The sequence below is a fragment of the Pteropus vampyrus genome, unplaced genomic scaffold (assembly GCF_000151845.1).
Source record: "Pteropus vampyrus isolate Shadow unplaced genomic scaffold, Pvam_2.0 Scaffold285, whole genome shotgun sequence".
In the NCBI taxonomy this organism is placed as follows: domain Eukaryota; kingdom Metazoa; phylum Chordata; class Mammalia; order Chiroptera; family Pteropodidae; genus Pteropus; species Pteropus vampyrus.
In genome coordinates this window covers 2,353,055-2,373,318 of record NW_011889066.1, presented here as the reverse complement: position 1 = coordinate 2,373,318, position 20,264 = coordinate 2,353,055, and the positions used below count along the sequence as shown (strand labels likewise).

Sequence of the window (20,264 nt, the reverse complement as noted above, 5' to 3'; positions counted from 1 at the left end):
CTCAGCAAAAGAAATCGCCAACAAGGTAAAGAGACAACCATCCAAATTAGAAAAGATATTGCAAGCAATGCCTCTGATAAGGGCCTAATATCCAAAATATACAAAGAACTCATACAACTCAATTAACAACAAAAAAACAATCCAATCAAAAAATGGGCAGAGGACCTGAACATACACTTTTCCCTAGAGGACATACAAATGGCCAACAAATATTTGAAAAGGTGCTTAACATTGCTAGCTATTAGGGAAATGCAAATCAAAACCACAATGAGATATCATCGCACACCTGTTAGAATAGCTATAATCAACAGAACAAGTAATAATAAGTGTTGGAGAGGATGCGGAGAAAAAGGAATCCTCATACACTGCTGGTGGGACTGCAAATTGGTACAGCCACTATGGAAAACAGTATGGAAGTTCCTCAAAAAAGTAAGAATTGATCTACCATATGATCCAGCAATCCCTCTCTACTGGGTATTTACCCCAAAGACTTGAAAACCCATATCTGAAATGATATTTGCACACCGATGTTCATAGCAGCATTATTCACAGTGGCCAGGACATGGAAGCAACTTAAGTGTCCTATGATAGATGATGGGCTAAAGAAGCTGTGGTACATATATACAATGGAATATTACTTAGCCATAAGAAGAGATGAAATACTGCCATTTGCGACAACATGGATGGACCTGGAGATAATCATGCTAAGTGAAATTACCCAGACAAAAAGTTGAAAATCACATGATATCACTTATAGGTGGGATATACACCTAAAAGCAACAAATGAACAGGAGAAACAAACAGATTCTCATGGACATGGATTACAGACTAGTGGTTACCAGAAAGTAGGGAGTAAGTGGTGTGGGGAGGTAGACAGGATAAAGGAGGCCAAATATGTGGTGACAGAAAGAAATCTAACTGAAGGAGGTGAACACACAGTGTAAATATATATATGCCTTACTATTAAATTGTACAGATGAATCTTATTGGATTTTGTTAACCAATATCACCATACAAAAAAAGAATTCAGTAAAATATGAATTTTACTGCTGCTATTGACTGTTTGTTTCCCCTCAAAACCTATATGTTGTAATCTAACCGCCATTGTGATGGTATTCAGAGGTGGGGCCTTTGTGAGGTGATTAGGTCACGAGGGTGGAATCTTAATGAGTGGGATTCATGTACTTATAAAAGAGACCTTAGAGAGCTCCCTTACCCCTTCCACCACATGAAGGTACAGTAAGAAGTCAGTTGCATATGAACCAGAAGGAAGAACCTCAGCAGACACTGGATCTGCTAGTGCCTTGATCTTGGACCTCCAGCTGCCAGACATACAAAAAATAAATTTTTGGTTTTTATAAGCCACCTAATCTATCTTTTTGGTATAGCAGCCTGAATTAAGATAGGACATAAATAATATAGAAAGTAAATACCTTTTCTATATACAAATGACAAATCGGAAAATGTAATGAGGACTGCCACTTCTAGATAAGATGGAGTGGAGATACTTCTTCCTATTCCTCTCACTAAATAAAAATAAATATCTTGGAAATTATATATAAAACACATAAGAAGATTTTGAAATATGAAGAAAAATGGCAAGGTGGCTAGGGACAACAAGGCCCAGGGAACATGGCGGTGAGTTTCTCAAGTTTATTTTCTTTTTTTCTCATATATCCCAGACTGGGTGCTGGAGAAGTCAGTAACCCAGGAATGCCAATGGACATTGACCAAAAAATGACTCAAAGGAAACTTGCTTTCTCTAGCCAAACGTCCAGAAAAGAGGCAGCTTAGCAAAACAAAAAACTTGTAGACAATAACTTCTCTATTCTAGCCGAACACCACAGGAAAAACAGCAGCCTCGCCTCCATCAGCAAAGGCCAAGTAAGGAGCCTGGACTTCTGCCCTCATCCAGGTGGAATGAAGTACTCATCATGAGGTGGTATGAGAGAAGGGTGTGTGGAAAATAAGTGGGACGCTGCCTACAGGTAACGAGGACCCCCTCCCTCTACCATAACAATGAAGGCCATGTGAGAAGCAATAACAAGGCATCCTTCTCCCCCTCAGCAAGGATGGTGTCAGAGGAACATGGACTCTACTCTGCCACCAGTATGAGGTGCTCCTTTTCCCCTAAGGTGTCAGTGGAGAAGGAGAGGGGATCTAGATTTGTATCTTGACCTGGCAGTAAGGAAGCAGTGCATTCCCTTTCCCGCAATGGTGCAGTATCAGAGGAGGTCAGCTAAAACAGAAGACTTAAGGAAGATCCAGAGTCTCATATTATAATACTCCAAATATTCAGGATTCAATCTAAAAATCACTCATTATAGCAAAACAAAACAAAACAAAACAAAACAAAACAAAAAAACTCTCAACTTAATGAGAAAAGGCAACCAACAGACACTAACATTGAGATGACACAGATGGTAGAATTATGTGAAAGCCATTTTAATAAATCTGTTTTAAAAATGCTTCAACACACTCAAAACATGATAAAAATTAAATATATCAGTAAAGAAATAGAAGGTCTTAGGAAAGTAGAAGATAACCAAAAAGAACCATATGGAAATTTTAGAACTGAAAAAATACAATAGCCAAAAAATTCAAACAACTTAATGAATAGGATCAATATCAGAATGAAGAGGACAGAGAAAAGAATCAGTGAATCTGAAGAGCCAATCTAAATAACAGTAACATACAGTGGGAAAAAAACTGAAGAGAGCCTCAAGGCCTTGTGGGACTATAACAAAATCTAACATTCACATCATCAGAACACCAGAAGGAAAGGAGGAAGAAAGTCGGGCTGAAAAAGTATTCAAAGAAATAATAGCTTAAAATTTCCCAAATTTGGCAACAGATACATCTGTGTATTCAGGAAGTGGAATAAACTCCAAGTAGAATAAACCCATAGAAATCTATACCAATGCATATCATAATCCTGTGTCTAAAAAGTCTTGAAATAAGCAAGAGGGAAATGACCCCTGATGTATACAGCAAAAACAATTCCAATGATGGCAATTTTTCATCAGAAAACATGAAGGTCAGAAGGAAGCAGCACATTTTTCAAGTATTGAAAAGAACTATCAATCCCAAATTTATATCCAGTGAAAGTATCCTTTAGAAATGTGCCAGCAGACCTCCCCTGAAAGAATGGCTAAAGGTAGTTCCTGAGACAGAAAGAAAATGATGAAAGAAAATGTAATGGGACAAAGATCCAATTTTTAAAATCGACAAAAAGATAAAACACTTCCAGTGGTTTCCAGTGGTTCTCAGAATAGAATCTAGTCTCCTTTCTTAAGCTTAAAGGCTCCAAATGATCAGCTCCTTCCTACCTTTCTGGCTTCAGCTTCATTCATCCTTTCCCTTGCTCATTATGTTCAGGTCTCACTGGCTTTTTAATTCTCCAAAATTACCAACCTCTTTTCTGTCTCTGGACCTTTGCTTAGGCTATCCCCTCTTCCTCAAATACTCCTCCTGCTCCAGCATGCCTCTTCCCCAATCAACACATGCTCGCCCTCAGAGAGAAACTTTCCAATCCCAAATCTGAGTATCTCCTGTAAATTCTTTTTTATTGCACCCTGTACTTTTTGCCTTTTAGAACATATAATTTGTAATTATGTGTTCATTTTTTGGTATGTGTTGTCCTAGGCCATGTATATCCACGAGAGCAAGAAAAAGCTTTCTCTCTCACCACTGTAACCTGACATGTAGTATCTGATAGACATTCAGTAAATATTTGAGTAAATAAACAAATCAATTAAAGGCAAGGTTGGGGAATCAGGTCTCTGGGGGAAGCTTTGTCCCTGAAGATGATCTGTGCTGAGGTCAGCACTGGTCTTAGACATCACTGCTACAAACACCAGAGTCCAATGATGTTAATTTTTGCTCATTTAAAGAAATGGCCTCATGGCCTCTGAAAGACATCAGACTCACCTGAGGTACAGAAAGTAGAGCATGGGTTAGGCCAGAATTTTTTCATCCAGAGGGGGAGAACACCAGGAGTGCTCCACATGTGCAGGTAGGTGGAGATCCGGCTGGTCTGAATGGCCACCAGATTGCCACCAACACCTATGAGGAGAAAAAGAATCTGGTTTCCTCTTCTTTAAGCCAGTCTCTGAGTTCTATCCCTTATTTAAACTTCCTCCAGGAAGTCTTCCTTGATTAATTCAGCACTTGCTCTCTTTTCCTTCCCTCCCATCTGACCACATATCTTGTTTGGCAAACAATAGTGGCTTGGACCTCATGTGTGAGGTATCAAGGTAGTAACTGTATCACCTTAACAACTCTTAAGGTGAACAAAGTGTGACTGGCAAAGTAGGTTCTCGATACATATTTGTTGGATGGAAGGAGAGGGAGAGGTAGAGAGGGAGAGGATTCAGGAAAGGAGTGAGGGTGAAGGAGGGAGGAGAGCAGATGGAGAGGTCTATGGGAGGATATCTTGATAAGACATTCGAGGCCATAGGAAGTGACTGGAACCAGAATAGACTGGAATACCTGAGGAAGTGAAAGAGACTATTTTTCACTTCAAGGTGGGAAGAGGAGGGAAGAGAATGGTGGGTAAGAGCAGCGAGAGAAGAGAGAAATGATCACATGGTGACAAAGCTGGAGCTTAATGCAGAAGCTTTCGGCTTCCACAGGGCCAGGGCCGGAGGGCACAGATGACACAGGCCACACTGAGCTCCTTCTGCAGGTGCAGGCTTTAGGGCTGGTAGAGATCAGGGCCCACCCATGGTGACTACTTCCTTCAGAGAGTGGGTTTGTGTTGCCCATCCCATTCTATTTCCTCAGCCCCACAGAAAACAACCTCTCTCTGGGCTAGATGTACCCCAGTGACCTCCAGTGGCAGAGACCAACTACCTCAGTGATCCAGAGGGTGCAAGAAATGGCCTATGGGCGAAGGACGTCCATAGATCTATTTTTGTTAGTCTACACAGGATTAAAAAAATATAATTAAAATTAATTGGCAGCATTTACAAATTAGCCTTTAATCCTAATTTCCAGCTTCTCCTAACAAGTCAGCTCAGGCAAATCTGGAACTCAGTTCCTACCAGGCAGCAAGTGGCTGGAGCTTAATGGGCAGAACTTCCTATACCAGGAACACATGCCCTGTTTCCCACTACTCCTCACCGCTTAGCTATTGTCTTACCTGCTTAACTCATTCAAAAGGCTCATTTGGCCCCTATAGGTACCTGAGTTGGTGCCATCCAAGGATATCTTTCCAAGCTTATGGCCATTTGGACCTGACTTGGCCATTGCTGTCCTCATTCATAGGTGCCATGCCTTATGCTGAGAATAGGTCCTGTGGGACTCTGTTTAAGTGCAGACCTACTGGGTAACCCGCTGACATGCAAAGAATACAGGACTGTGTTCCCACAGAAGTGGAGAGGGGTGACCCAAGGGACTCTGAAGCCTGTTTCTGAAGTCTCAGAAGGCCAGAGTCTGGATACCAAGCAAACTACACAGTAAGTTATCATGTTTGGTTCCTCTCTTGATCAGTGGTCCCATTTACAAAGCCTTATCAGAAACCGAACACAAATGAAGCTTTGGTTAAAAGAGGGGTCCTTACCACAAATGCTCACAGGGTCTAAGCCTAGAAGGTGAATAGTGAAGGGCTGGGGGGAAGAGAACAGGGAGTGGGGGAAAGTGAACAGCACAGGTCCTGTCTCAGCAGCAGCTGATTCCTGCTCTACCCCTAGTGTAAACCCAGGATTGTCACAGCCTTGCTTTTTGAGAAGACAGAAATCCAGATTTTTATGTGTAAATGTCGTCAATTAATCTAAGTTAAAAAAAAAAAAAAAAGAAAAACGACGAGAGGCCAATATTCCAGTTCTGAAGGCCATATTCATTCTGTAGGTGCCAGAGAATCCTGGGTTAAATTCTGTGTGCCTTCACGGCATGGGATTTAGCTGTGTGGGAAAGCTCAGATCTCACCTATGAACAGCAGGGTGTGATCCAGTGAGCTATGGACAAGGCTTCTCCCTTGGGGTCTCCTTCTATCTGAGAAAAACTAGCCTCGGTAGTCTCTGCCTGCTCAGCTTCCTGACTGCCTGAAGGCCTGAGGTCAGACTTCTGACATCACTGTTGCTCAGGTCCCACCACCCAGGCCCTGGGGGCCAACCCAGGCCAAAGACCCCTGGTGATAGGGATTGCCAATACCTACCACATATGATGGGAGTAAATACGGCCATGCCTTTGTATTGCTCTTTAGAGATGGTTTTGTTCAAGATGAGCCCTCCAAAACTGGGGAGAGAGCAGACGTCAGTCAAATGACTTGAGTTTATGCTTGTTAAGTGGCCTTGTAACCTCTATACAAACTACATATCAGCCTTTCTTCCCAGCTTTGCAAACACTTTCCTTACCCCAACACAAAATATCTGCTATAGCCAAGCTGGTCTTAGTGTCCTCTGCACCCAATACATGTGTTTTCATCTCTAGTCTGTATCTTAGCTGTTTTAGAAGGCCCTTCAGATAATGTCAGTCCACTAAAAACAAACTCCTTTCAGCGGCCACTTAGTTGGCTAGGCTCTGTTGTGTGATAGCCCCTGAACTGCGACTTAGCTCTTCCTTAGCAGAAAACAAACCTGCATAAGTATCATCTTCTGCTCCTTGTTCTTAGAAGATGCTACAAAAAGCCCTTGCTCCCTCCGGCCCCTGTAGTTTAGCAAAGGCTGCTCTGTCCCTAGAGCCCTAGAGAAGTGAGATCAATTTGTTTAAGGAGCCAGGAGCAAAGTTACCTAGACCATAACCTCTCTTTCCTGAGAGTCAAAGTTAGGAAAGCACATCAGAAAGAACTGGGGCGGCCCCTGTCAGGGTCTACTAGTGGAAAGGGCCCTCAAGAATGAGGCTGGAGGGTGGCAGACCTGGGCTCAGCCGAAGGCCCAAGGGTCCAGGGTGATTCCTCTAGATCCCACCAGCAGCCATGCTGTGGAAATGGTGTTCACAGAGCCATTGCCTTGAGGCCAGGCAAAGGACTTCCTGCAGCCTAAGCAGGGGTCCAGGCCAGTGAGAGCTGTGACAACAGGGGAATGGGAGACCCGGTATCCCACAGTTCCAAGACAGGGCAGGGAGCCATGGCAGTAGTGTGCTCATCTGACGTTTCCAGGTTCAGTTCTTTCTGACTCTCTGGTACTCTGGCAACTGTAAACAGGACTGCCTCTCAGAGAAAGTCTAGGGTTCTTGGTGAGAGGTGAGAGGAGAGAGAAAGAGAGGGGGGAAGGGGAGGGGGGAGAAAAGAGGAGGGGGAGGAAGGGGGAGGGAGAGAGAAAAAAAGAGGAGGTTCGACTCAACCAGCACCAGGATTTGTAAAGGGGCCCACAGCTGCGGTTCACTCTAACCATGCTCAGGGCAGAAAGCATTATGCTCCTCTAGGGGCTCCTTGGCTCTTAGGCCACTCTTCTGATCACAAAGCCAGGGGATGGCACAGAGAAGGAGATGGGGCAGAGGCCCTCGTTCATGCTCACCTGCTGATCATCATTGCTAGGATGATTGGGAACCACCCAGACTTTAGGATCTTCATGGTGGGTGGGTTCTGCTTGGCAATGAGGACCCACACGGGGGTCAGGGCCATGAAGCCGATGGAGACCAGTGGAGTCAGATACCGACTGTCTGGAAAGAGAAAGAGGAGGAATAAAATGGGACACATGCATGCATGTGGCCAGGGCTGCAGAGATGAGAGGTGGGCTGGGAACTAAGGGCTCTAGAAGTCTGAGGAGACATTTCTGTTCTCATCCATTTAGGGCAGACCATCCCACTAGAACTTCCAAAGAATTTTTTCCATCCTGTTAAGCAACTGGAAAAGTTGCTCTCTGTCCTCAATTCCTGCCACATTCAACTTCATTTCTCTGGCTTTTTTGCTATTTTCCTGACATAAGTACCCTCTTTCACCTCTTCCCACCTCAACCTTATTATTATTCTTAATGCTATCATTTATGGGATCATGACCGTGAGCCAGTGCTGTGCTTGGCACTTCTGGTGCATGAACTCATTTCATGTTCTCAACAATCCTGCTCAGATAGGTGGTGAGGAGGTGGCCCACCCAGGACATGAACCAGCAAGCAGTGAAATCAGGGCTATAGCTATAGTCGATTAGTGATGCCAATCCTGCTCCCTCCTTGACATCTTTGTCTCATAGAGCTTGGATAATAGCTAGCTTTGCAGCTATATGTGTCCCTGTGCCATCTGAAGATGGACCTGGGTCTGGATCATCCAATTTGGGCACATAAGCAGGCATCATTCTTGCTTACTTCCTTTCTGTCTTGTACCGTGTGTGTGTGCGTGTGTGCGTGCGTGTGTGCGCGCACATGTGTGTGTGTGTACCACCTTCTCATGCACACAGACCAAGACACTAGCTTTCTCTAGAACTGTCCTCTCATCCCTGACCCTGCCTTCTGAGGGCATTCAGGGTGATGCATGCCCCTCTACTGAGTGGGTCCCAACATTCAGAGATGTTAGGTGTGGGTCCCCTTTCTCTCAGCACCATCATTAGAAGCACCCGCCTCTTGCCCTTCTCTGCAATAAGCAATCATGGTTCCTTCCTCTGCGACAGGGAGGTCTACTTCCTGGAGCAACTAATAAAAGGACAGGACACAAGTGCTCAAGGTGAGCTATAGACAAAGTGCTTCATGGTGGAAGTAGCCAGCCTCTTTGCCAGAAGATAGAAGGCCGGCTCAATGAGCTTTAAGCAAGTCTCAGACAAGTGGGGAGACAGCTGCCTATAGGAGCGCCTACTTGCAGGACATTTTTGCGTCTAGTCCAATTTTTCTAGAACTACTCAGAAGCACTGGCAGAGGTTCTACCTTATAATCTCCCAGCACTAGGGTAGTACTTCACCTGCATGTGGCTTGTCTTTCTGACTACACCAGCAGGTATGACGGTCGATGGCTCACTCTTTATCAGTGAAGATTCATCTGGTACGTACCAGGCCCAGTGACCTTTCTCCCCTCCAGTGCACCCAAGGTAAATTCATAGTCTAACTGGAGATATGGATAATCCAACAATGATTCAACATCTAATGAGTCCTGTCTTGGAACACACTATTCCAGTAGGGGTACAGCAGGGGCAGAGAGGAAGAGCCTGGGGACATCTGTGACTCATATCTATTTTGCAAATCAAACATGATTAACCTATATATAAATCTTGTTTTAAATTCAGTGTAAAAGTAAAATTAGGTCATCTTATCATTAGATCTTCATTGCCACTTACATGAAATTTGAGACTCTCCCAAACCATTAAATATTGTTGGTGGAAGACAATTCCCAGGGTGGCAAGGAGCCGAAACCATAGCTGAGACAGAAAGGATCCTGGTAGCTGAACGCTCTAAGTCAGATGTGTTTTCTTGCTCTGCTTCAGTTGCCAACATGTAAAAACGGGATGATGTCTCAAATCCTTGAGCCCATGTTCCCATGGGCAATGATAAATTGAAGCAACACCATGGCTGCTCTTTCATCTGGAATATTTCCTCCTACCAACCATCATCACATGCCCCATCGCTCCCCACTGATTTCAGCACCATACACTCCACTCATTTATGCTACCTGCCTCGAGGAATGTGGGGTCCTGATTGTGTTCAGAATCAACAGTTACTAGATGCAAATGACTGTGTGCAGCCGCCTTAGCAAGATTATACCAGGTAGAAGGTAAACAATGTGACGCTTGGAGGGGAGTGGTCAGCAGTGGAAACCCAGCAGGGGAGAACCATCTGGGCAAGAGTGATGCTGCCTTTCCACACTGCCCAGGGCCTGAGCAAACTCCTGGGGAGCCCTCTGGTAGAGTAAGGGCATGTTGCCACAGGACATGTGAACGTCTCTCTGAGCTGCTAAGCAGGTTACCAGGCTGCCTTCTGAGGAGTCCTGGCTTCCCCTGCCTTGTGCCTGCAGGGAGAGCATATGTTGCCACTGCTTCTGCCCGTGGCTGAGACATTCCTCCTTGGGAGCCACTTCTTGGGCAGTTGATATGTGTCCAATGTAAACTGCCTTCCCCAAGGCACTGTCACCTGTGAGGATGCACCGAAGTGGCCAGACCAGCCACGGGCCCTCCCTGGCCTCCTTGCATACCCTGGTCCTGAGGTGGAAACTGAAAACCTACGCGTCTGCTGACTTGAGGAGTGTATCCCGTCTAACACAGTTGAAAGAGCTTGAGATACTTGCTGGAAGACACCCTGATTTGTGCAATGACCTCAGGGTTTGCCTCTGTAAAAGAAGGATTTCTGACTTCACAACAGAACCCACAGGTTCCTTCTTGAGGGAATGGGAATGGTCCCTGATTTGAATGTTGCAGGCTGGGTGCAAACATTCTTACTCAGCATTGCTGGTGAGCCCCTCTTCCTTGGGCACCTCCTACCTTTGTGTTTATAGAAGAAGCTGCTAATGAAAGCCAGGATGGACAACGTGATAAGGTCTCCCAGGCTGGCTGCAATGGGTGTGGCGATGTTGTCTGGGTTGACCCCAAACTTTCGAGCACCAATCACTATACAGACCATCAGTATTCCTGCAGAGAGGAGAGAGAAGAGACTCAAAACTCAGGAAATCAACTGACCCCAAGAAGGCTCAGTGGCACAGTGGAGAAGTGGCACAGGATGAGAAGATGGTCAGGAGGCTGCTCAGTAACTTCCCTCTGTCCCCACAAGCCCAGACTGAAGCCAGGCTGCCTAAGGAGGCTGGGAGGTTTGGACTATTCTTTGTAACTTACAGGCATGATGCTAACGAATGGCCTGAAAACTCTGATGATAAACTCGAACTTGTCAGGGAGATAGCAGGCAGGTGGTTCCCACACCACTTGGAACTACATACATGAAGCTCACAGCTCCTCACTGCAGGGAAGACACTCTAAAACTGCTCTGGGCTATGGACTGAGCTCAGTTCCCAAGGACTGAGCATGACCTCCTGTGCCTGTTGGAGTTCTTGGAGAAGAAGATGCCTGGGTAGAATGAGTCGTGTGAGAGGTTTGTTAGAGACAAAGCTTGTGAGGAAAAATGGGAGGGGCAAAAGTGCAGGGTGGTCTCTGAGGTAGGAGAGAGGGACGGAAGGAAGGGAGGCACATGCAGACCGCAGTGCAGTGCTGGGGAGCTCAGAAGAGCTATCAGAGGTCCTCAAAGGCCTGTGAGCAGGTCCACATCTCTAGGGAACAGGCATCTATCAGCAGCCAGGCAGGGCCACCACTGGGTGGAGGCAGCATGTGGACTCCGAGTGCAGGGGTGATGGATTTTAGGGTGCAGCACTGGAGACCTGCTTCCTAGCTGGAGATCTGAGAGGTATCTTTTCATGGCTACCCCACCTGACGAGGTCCTATTTTCTGTTCTGACTCTGTTCTGAGGTAACTATCACATGTGAACTTCCAGCTCCATCTGCTGTCTAGGACTTAATCCAACAGCATTTCATGTGGGTCTTTAAGGAAAAACACTTTGTATCTTAGGTATTGGTATTTTAACACTTTACCCAGTATTCTGTAACTCTAAAAATAATTTGAATTTTCAGCTCAATGCTGTCCTAAAACTGCCATCACTGGCCAGTTGTTTGTGCCCTATTTTGTGACCAGGTCACAGCTACTTTACCTTTTCTGAAATATCTGTGCTACGTGAATCCGAGTTTGCATGACTGAGTTGGTGGTCTGGTGGCAATCTCACAGGCAGTATAGATAGAGATAACACCAGTTTGAGAGCATTTATTAAAAACCACCACCACCGCCTGGTCTTATGGCACAGTCATGTCGTGGTTACGCTGAGCCACTAGCAACATTTCTGATCTTCCATACATCTTTGGATAATCCCAATTATTTCTATGCAGCTGAGCTTCACCCATCTCTGGGCCTCAGTTTCCTCACCTGTAAAATGGGGAGGTAAGAATGGCATTCTCTACAAGGCCCCAGAAGAACAAGGCTGGCTTCCTGAATGATTTGATTGTATTGTTTCCAGAGGAGACTTCATGCCAAGTATCTCCTGGTTCTATTTCTCCAGCAGGTTTGGTATACTCATCCTGCCCTTCCTCTGATCAGACTGAGTGATGGTGCTGCCCCTACCTCTCCACCATCTCCTCACACACATGCACAGGCATGTGACCAGGAACAAACATCCCACCAGGGGAGTACAGCTTGTGAATCTTCTCCTAGGCTTCTGTACTCTTATCTCCTTCCCGATCATGTACCCTAGTACAGGAATGCAGCCCTTCCATCGATTGGCTGCCTGGTAGGAACAGAAATCACCAAATAATCCACCTTGTTAACTTACAGAAAGCTAAGCTCAAAGGAGTTTTGTGAGGTCAGATGCAGGTACAGAAGTATAAATACAAATCCAATTTATAAAGTTATCACTTGTTCCTTCTTGCACTTACACATGTAACACACACACACACATAATTCACAAGAGAACCAAAATCAAGTCCATTCATTCAGCAAACATTTGGGAGCTGGTTATATGCCTGGGCCTGTTTTAAGTGCTCTTATAACCATCAAGTTCTGTATTCGCAAGTAAATGCTTGTCGGGTGGAGGAACGGACAGTAAACAAGTAAGTGAATAAGCATATGAAGTAAATAAACAGGATACTAAAATAAAGCATGACTGATCAGAGAAGGCCTCAGAATGGAAGAGGCACTAGCACTTAACTGGAATTATCCATATGCTTCCATACTGATGTCTCACTCTGAACTAGAATATAAATGTCACAAAACACCATCACTGTGCATTTTGCTCACCTGTGTATCCCTAGCACCTTAACAGTGCCTGGCTCACAGTAGATAGTCAATACTGAATAATAATGAACGGGTGACATTTTATCATAATTGCCCAGCTACCAGTTCTCCACTGATGTGTGTGAGGTCCCCGATGATGGTGTTATGTTTGCCAATGCCTCTATCTTTCCACCTTCTGTAGACATGTATGAACAATCTGCTGTGTGGCAGGCAGTGTGACAGAAGCGGCAGATGGAAGAATAGGATATGCCTTTCCCATGAACCCTGCTCTGAGGAGCTGACATTGTAGTAGGGAGGTGAGATAGAAAATGAACAAAGAAACAAGATAAGTTCAGATTTTCACAAGTACTCTAAAACAGGGGTCCACCAGTCAGTCCATGGCCTGTTCAGAACTGGGCCACACAGCAGGAGGTGAGTGGCAGGTGAGAGAGCGAAGCTTCATCTGTATTTGCAGCTGCTCCCCAGCGCTAGAATCACCACCTCAGATTCACCGCAGATCATCAGGCATTAGATTCTCATAAGAGCACTGGTCCCTGGTGCCAAAAAGGTTGTGGTCCGAAGCTCTAAAAGGAAGATGGCATGGTGCAGTATAGCACGGTGGCAGTGGGAAAGGGAAGAAGGAAGGAGAGCTGTACCTGTGAGGGGGTAGTCAGAAAATGCCTCTCTGAGGAGATGAAACTTAAGCTAAAAACTGAGCCTTGCTCCCCACCGTGACTGTATACTACAGAACACATCACAGGCCCGTACGCAAGCTGTGCTCAAGAAACAGTAAAAGATTGACTGAATGAATGAATAGGTAAATGTGTCTACAGAGCACATGCCAGTTCTTTAAATAAGCAGAGGGAAGAAAATTGAGTTAGCAGCTCACTGGCACACACACACACTACCCAGGATACGGCTCACTGGCCTCTTCACCTGGCTCTTCTCCACCCACTGGCACGACACTTGAGGCTCTACCATTAGTGCTCTATCTTTCAGAACTGAAAGCACAAAGAGCTGAAAGTGGAGCCCTGAGGGGTGGGGCATGACGGCAAGGCAGGAGAAGGAGCAGTGCTGGGGTGGGGGCACAGCTCACCTAGGGCAAATGCAGCCAGGAAGGCGGTGATGACACTGCTGGCACACAGCAATTCCATCTTCGCAAAGTCTAACTCCCCCCTAGACACAGCTCCCAGCAGCAGGGCAGCCACAGCAGCCAGGAGCCCCACGACGGTGGCCTGCACCTGTCAGGGCAGAAATCGGCAACATGAAGAAGAGTCCCTCTGACTACCTCTGCTCCTCCCCGTCCTTCATCACACCTCCTCTCTAACCTTGAGAGGTCGAGTTAAAACAAAAACACCTTCCTTCAACCCAATTTCTCTGAAAACCACTGCTTTCCCCTCTGCTCCTTGTTCCTTGCCATTTTCTATCACAGAATCTGATTTTTCATCTTCTACTCAGCCCTTAGTCAAGGGTCACCAGGCTCTGGCTCATGGCTCCTCTCTCACTGCTCTGGGAAAGTGTTCTGTAACCACCAGCAGCACAGACAACTGACCTCCCTCATGGAAACGTTCCCTGATCTGCAGCTATGGCTCAGAGGCTTTTGTGCACATTTCCCATCAATCTCCCCAACATGCTTTCCTTGGCACTTGCCCTGCATACTGATGCCCCTTTCTCTGAATTCTCCCCCATCCTTGGCTGTAGTTCCCATCTCGTCTGGGTGAGGACACATCTCCGTGCCCACTTAGGCCAGTACAAGGGGGTGCCCCAGATCTGAGTATTAATACTGGCATCTGCTCTCTACAACTCAAAACATCTCAATGGAAACATGTTCTTTATTACAGAAGGTTGAACAAAGAGCTCTATCATATATATGGATGGGGTGAGTTAGTCTTTTAAAGATGAAAAATGCTCTCTTCAGTTTCACCTATGTCATTCCAACCAAAATCCGAACAAGATTTTTCATGAAACTTAACTCATTTTAAATTTCACGAAGATAAGTAGATGTGTGAAAACATCTAAAACAATTTTGAGAATGAGGATCAAGAGGGCGTTTTGGCATATTCGTTATCAACATGTATTTTAAAGCTATAGTAATTAAAACAGGTGTATTAACAGAAAAATAGATCAGCAGGACTGAATGGAGTCCAGGAATAGAATCGTGAATATATAAAAATTTAATATGATAAAAGTGGAATTTTAAATCTGTATGAAATATGTGACTATTGAATAAATAGGGTAAGAGAAAATGGATATTTGTTTGGGAAAAGTGAAATAAATTCCCATTTTATACTATTTATGCATGTGCACACTTGAACATAAAAATCTAATGTGTGAAATAGAAGAAAATATAGAATAATATGTTTCAGATTTTGGATTAGAGAAGGCCTTCTACTAAAATCTATAAAGAAAAATATAGATAAACTTAATTTAAGTCCAAATATGACTTCCATATAATACAAGATACCACAAAATTCAAAGACAGAGGTAGACTTGGAGAAAATATTTCCAACATCTATATCTAATAAAAGATTAGTATCTAGAATAATGAAGTCCATTTTACAAATCTGCTACTGCTGCTACCACCACTACCACCACCACCACCACCACCACCACCACCACCACCTGATAGAAAAATGAACATGGGATGTGGACAGAGAATTCACAGAAAATTAAATACAAATAGCTAAGAAACATGAAAAGATAATCAACCTCCCTAGCAGTCAGGAAAATTTTAAATGAAATCGCAATTTGATTTCATCCTATTTATTTGTACTTCTGTTGGTCTTCCTCTATTAAAAGATAAGCACCGTCTTAGTTTCTGCTGGGGTCCCCAGCTCTGAGAAGATAGCCTGAATCTCAGCCCTTATCTGTGCTCCCAAATAAAGGGATGAATAAATCAATGAATGGATGAGATATACTATTTTTACCTATCAGACTAAGTAAAATTAAAATTTAAAAGATTGATAATATCAAGTACATATTGACAAATATGTGGGAAAATGGGTTCTTATACACTGATGGTGGTAAAATTGGCATAAGAATTTTGGAGGGAAATTTGGCTGTAAATTACTAATATACTTTATGATCTAGCATTTCCCAGGGAAACAATTGCACATGTGTACAAAGAACCATATAATAATAATGATGATGTTTAGAACTGCTATTTACTTTTTACTATTTGCCATTTAAAGTTATTTTCATTCATTAGGCCATTAAAAGTACAAATTACAGAACTATAAGTACGAAAACACGTCATATATTGTCTATGGGCATATTCATATGTATACTGTAGATGCAAAACATGGTCTAGAAGAATATTTTCAATGCTGGTGAGGTTACAGAGAAATTAGTAATCAAACATTAATACTAGTGCTATTATTTAATACTAAGAAATCAAATATTTTGTAATCCTTTTGGGAAAATCTGGAGCTTTAAACTGTTCACATGTTCTGAACTTGTGGCAAGTTTTCTTAAGAAATTTATACGAAAAGAGAATATTTTTGTTGTAGCATAATGTATCTGGAATAAGCCTACAAACAACTGTAGCTGTGCCCACGGGGTTAAATAAAGTGGGAGAGGGCCGAAGTTGGGCAGGTTTGCATTGGCTCTTTTGGGCCAGCTCTCAGCGGCTGTCCTTCAGTCTTACCAGGTAGTTTCCAGGCCCTACCATTTGTTAAAACTTTTAAATACCACTCTAGGGTATATTTAAAAGATGGCATATTCTGAAGCTATTAAAAAGTTTAATTATGAAACCTGCTGCACCATTTATGATTCAATGTTAAGCTTTTTAAAAATGGAGGGGACAAAATTATACCCAGGCTATCATTAGGACCATGTGCCAAGCCACTACCAGGCCCAGAGCAGGACTTAATAAATGTTTGCTGAGAATCAATCATATGGAAATGTACATGCATATGGACAAGAATTTGGTGAAAACAGAAAAGTAAAACCAGTGACTCGTAACCGAGGCATTTATTACCTGCCCCTTGCTAGACCCTCTGTTAAGAGTATCACGAGCATCTATTTTAATCTCCGAAGCTCTTCAGCTATAGGCCAATTTGGCTATAAATTATCCATATACCTTATCGTATATTATGGGTACTCCTGGCCCATGCAACTCACCTCAAGTAGAGAAGGCTGACATCTAAACACAGAATTGCAACAAGGGAAGCCCCAGCAGCACAAGCAAGGCACCAAAGAGCTGTACCTGGTGTCAGGTTGGAAATGAGATCTGATTGGAATCTTTAAAGGGCTTCATTGCCAGGTGAACAAGAGGAGAAAGGACATTTCGAGGGGAGGTAACTGCATATGCAAAGGCAGGACATGAGGCTGGTGGGTAAGTTAGGATCAGACCATGAATGCCTTTTGGGCCATTCTCACACTTGGACAAGGGGAACTAACAAAAGGGCTTAAGGAGAAAGAGGCCTGATCAGCTTTAGGTTTTAGAAAACATCACTCAGGTGGCCATGCAGAAGTGAGCTGAAGGTCAAGAAGCCTGGAGCAGTTAAAACAGTAAAGAGGTTTGCAGTCAGCTAGGGGACCAAGAGGCCAAGCAAGGAGAAACAGGGCTAGATTCCAGCATAGCTCAGAGGTAGAATGCTCAGTGACTAGATGTATGGATAAGGGGCAGAGAAGCAAAATATAATTTGGTTTCCAGCTTGATTGAATGGAAAAGACTATTCACTAGGCACAGCTAGAGTGACAGAGTGATTGATTACCATGGGCAAGCTAGACGCCATGCTCCCCTCCCCTCCATGATCCACAGCTCAAAACCACCCACTTCATAGGTAAAGTAAAGAGACTCGCCTGAGGGTCCCTGGCTGGCTGACTCCCAGAATGAGATTTCAACCATCAAACAAGATTGAGTTAAGGACTTCAGAAGAGGTAAGTGTGAGGAGGGAAGGTGACAAGGCCAGATCTGGCTATGCTGTTTAGAGGATGCTTCTGGGACAGGCAGATGGAGGAGCCAAGTAGAGAGCTAGAAATCGGGGCTCTGGAACCCAGGTGAGAAGTAAAGTCAGTATCCTAATTTGATAGACAGGGAAATATGGCTAAGTAAGGCCACCAGTTAATAAATATTGGCCTTAACTCCAGGCCTGTCTCAGAGTCCAGGTTCTTTATTCTGCCACAGGCTTCCCCCAGCCAGAGAAGCCCAGAAGGTTCTGGATAGAGCCATTTCCTGTCTAGATCCAGCCCCAGCTTTCACCGAACCTTAAGCCAATCTCTTCCCAGGCTCCTCCTGCCTTGGGTGTTCCTGACTCTGAGATGCCAAGGATGAGCATTTAGACCAACTTGGGTCTGCTAGAAGGAGGTACAAATTTGAAAGAGCATGAAGCATTTAAGGGACAAAGTCTTGCAAAGGCTGAGAAGGAAAAGGCAGAGAGGCAGGTGTGGGGCCAAGGAGGAATTTCCAAGGAGGAATTTCCAGGCAGGAAGGATATGCAGAAAGAATAAGTAGGATCACATGCACAAGGCAATCAAAGGAGGATAGTAGCAACCTTGGCAAGCATAGTTTGGGTAGAGAGTGAGAAGAAAAGGCAGTTAGAACTCCAGGCTATGAGAAAGAGATCTGGCTGAGGGTGCAGGCCAGCTTCACAGAAGTGTTCTCCCCCTGTGGTCTGTGGACGAACTTAGTTGGAGTCAGATCTGAGCAAGTATAGGTGAATCTTTCAAGAAGCTTCTAGCTGCTGCAAGAGTATAGTCTGGTGGGCGTGGGGTGGATAAACAGGTGGCTCCCATCCCCAAAGCCCAGTCCAGAGCACAGGGCCAAGGGCTCACTTAGCTTCCCCCATTCCTACCCAGAGAGGGCCTATCTGTAGATTCAAAAGTGAGGAGGGGACGCATCAGTCAGACAAAGAGGAGAGTCACCTGAATGAGGGCGAGGTTACTGCTGATGACTCTGTGCTGATCCCGGGGGTCATCAATTTGTCCAGTGTTGGCCTAGGATAGAGAAAAAAGAGAAAGAGTAAGTTTGGCTAGGCCCAAAGCCAGGTTAATCCTTCCTAGAAAAGGCAGTGCCTCAGGGGAGAAATCAGCAAATACCTTTTCACTGATGTCAGAACAAATTATTCTGACCAGCTTTCAAAACTGTGACTGGGGATTGAGGGAGGAAGATGGTGGACTAGGTAAAAGCAAGGTTCGTTTTCTTCCAGGTCCGCGTTGAAATTACAACCAAATTATAAAATGATCAACATGGAGAATCACCTGAAGTCCAGCTGATCATAACATGTACACCTGATAATATAAAGGAGCCACATCGAAGCCGGCAGGAGAGGCAAAGTCATGAATCGGGCTGGACCCACACTCGCGGGTAGTGGAGGAACACAGGGAGGGAGAGTGAGGCTACAGGGGCTCTCCTGAAGGCGAGGGAGGTCCTGGTCTCATTTGGGAGATCCCCAGCCCAGGGAAGAGGAGATTCCAATAACTCTGACTGTAAAAACCAGAGGGGATTCCGGCTGTCTGGGTGAGATGGAAGGAGACTGAGACTCTAGACGGCCCTTTGAAGGACCCGCGCATAGGCTTTCTGACCTGCGGACACTCACCCGGAACACCAGCAGTGGGTCAGAGTCTCCTGCGGGATTCATACTGAGAAAGTCTGCATTACCTGGAGTCAGAACGAGGGCTGGAAGGGCAGCCACCATTGTGCCTTACCAGGCAATCTACAGACCAAGCCAGCTTGACTGTGCAGACACCTTCCACAGGGCCATTAGGAAAACACTGGCCTGAGGAGATCAGGCTACCCCACCCAACCTGCAGATTACCAGGGGCTTTTGTTGCTAGATGGCTGTCACACCCTGCGGGAGATTCAGGGTCAAGCATTTGCAACTGGCAGCCAGCGCTGTAAGCCAAGCATTTCCGAGACAGGGTCAGGCAGATCACTGCTGCTAACAGGAACTTGGGCGGATCTCGGGGATCTGTGGGCCAGTCCCGGACAGCAGCTGGTCTTGCTATGAACGGTTACCAAAGTTGCAGCAAGACTGAGGCTGTATGGATCTGACTGCCACTGTCTCCCTGAGACACCGTCCCACCCTCCCCACAGATTGCTCAGGCGGCCCATTGACAGTGAACTGCCACCGCCCTGCCTGCCCCCCTCCCAATCCACACAGGCAACGCACTGGCTAGCACATGGCTGGAACTGCACAGAAATCAGTGGCAGGCAGACCATTGCTGCCTGTATGAGCTGCAATATCTCTTGAGGGGATCGCAGGGGTCTGTACTGGCCTGAGGGCCCTTGACTTCCTGAGCTCCCGCCCCATCCAATATACAAAGTGCCCGCTACACGTTGATAGGCAACTGCCCCTGCCCTGGGGTGGCCCAAGGTGGGCAGCAGCTTACCTTGCTATGATTGGAAATTTGTACAGGGAGCCACAAGAGACAGAGCTGGCATGTAAACTGACACTGCAGTGGCAGAGGGAAATTTACTCAATAAACCCAGGAGACTCCTGGGGTCCCTGTGTCACCCAACATGCATATCACCCAGAGGCTCTTCCAGTTTCAGAGACTTACGGGCAACTGACAGGCAGTGTCAGACCTGGAGGAGCACTGGTCCCTCTGCTAAACTGCCAGAGGTCAGGGACAGGAGAAAACTGACCACTGCCTACAGCGTT

General features: G+C 45.3%; 1 protein-coding gene across 23 annotated transcripts in view; it reads right to left on the bottom strand.

Moving 5' to 3' along the window:
• Positions 1-20,264, bottom strand: part of SLC41A3 (solute carrier family 41 member 3) — a 111,122-nt gene that overhangs the window by 18,105 nt on the left and 72,753 nt on the right. For all 23 annotated transcript variants that reach the window (XM_011376073.2, XM_023520906.1, XM_023520907.1 and 20 more), the window contains 6 exons: positions 18,526-18,597; positions 13,754-13,898; positions 10,336-10,482; positions 7,458-7,602; positions 6,158-6,237; positions 3,931-4,065 (listed from right to left, as the gene is read on the bottom strand). In XM_011376073.2, the coding sequence (XP_011374375.1) occupies positions 3,931-4,065; positions 6,158-6,237; positions 7,458-7,602; positions 10,336-10,482; positions 13,754-13,898; positions 18,526-18,597 (724 nt within the window). The remainder of the gene's footprint in view (positions 1-3,930; positions 4,066-6,157; positions 6,238-7,457; positions 7,603-10,335; positions 10,483-13,753; positions 13,899-18,525; positions 18,598-20,264) is intronic.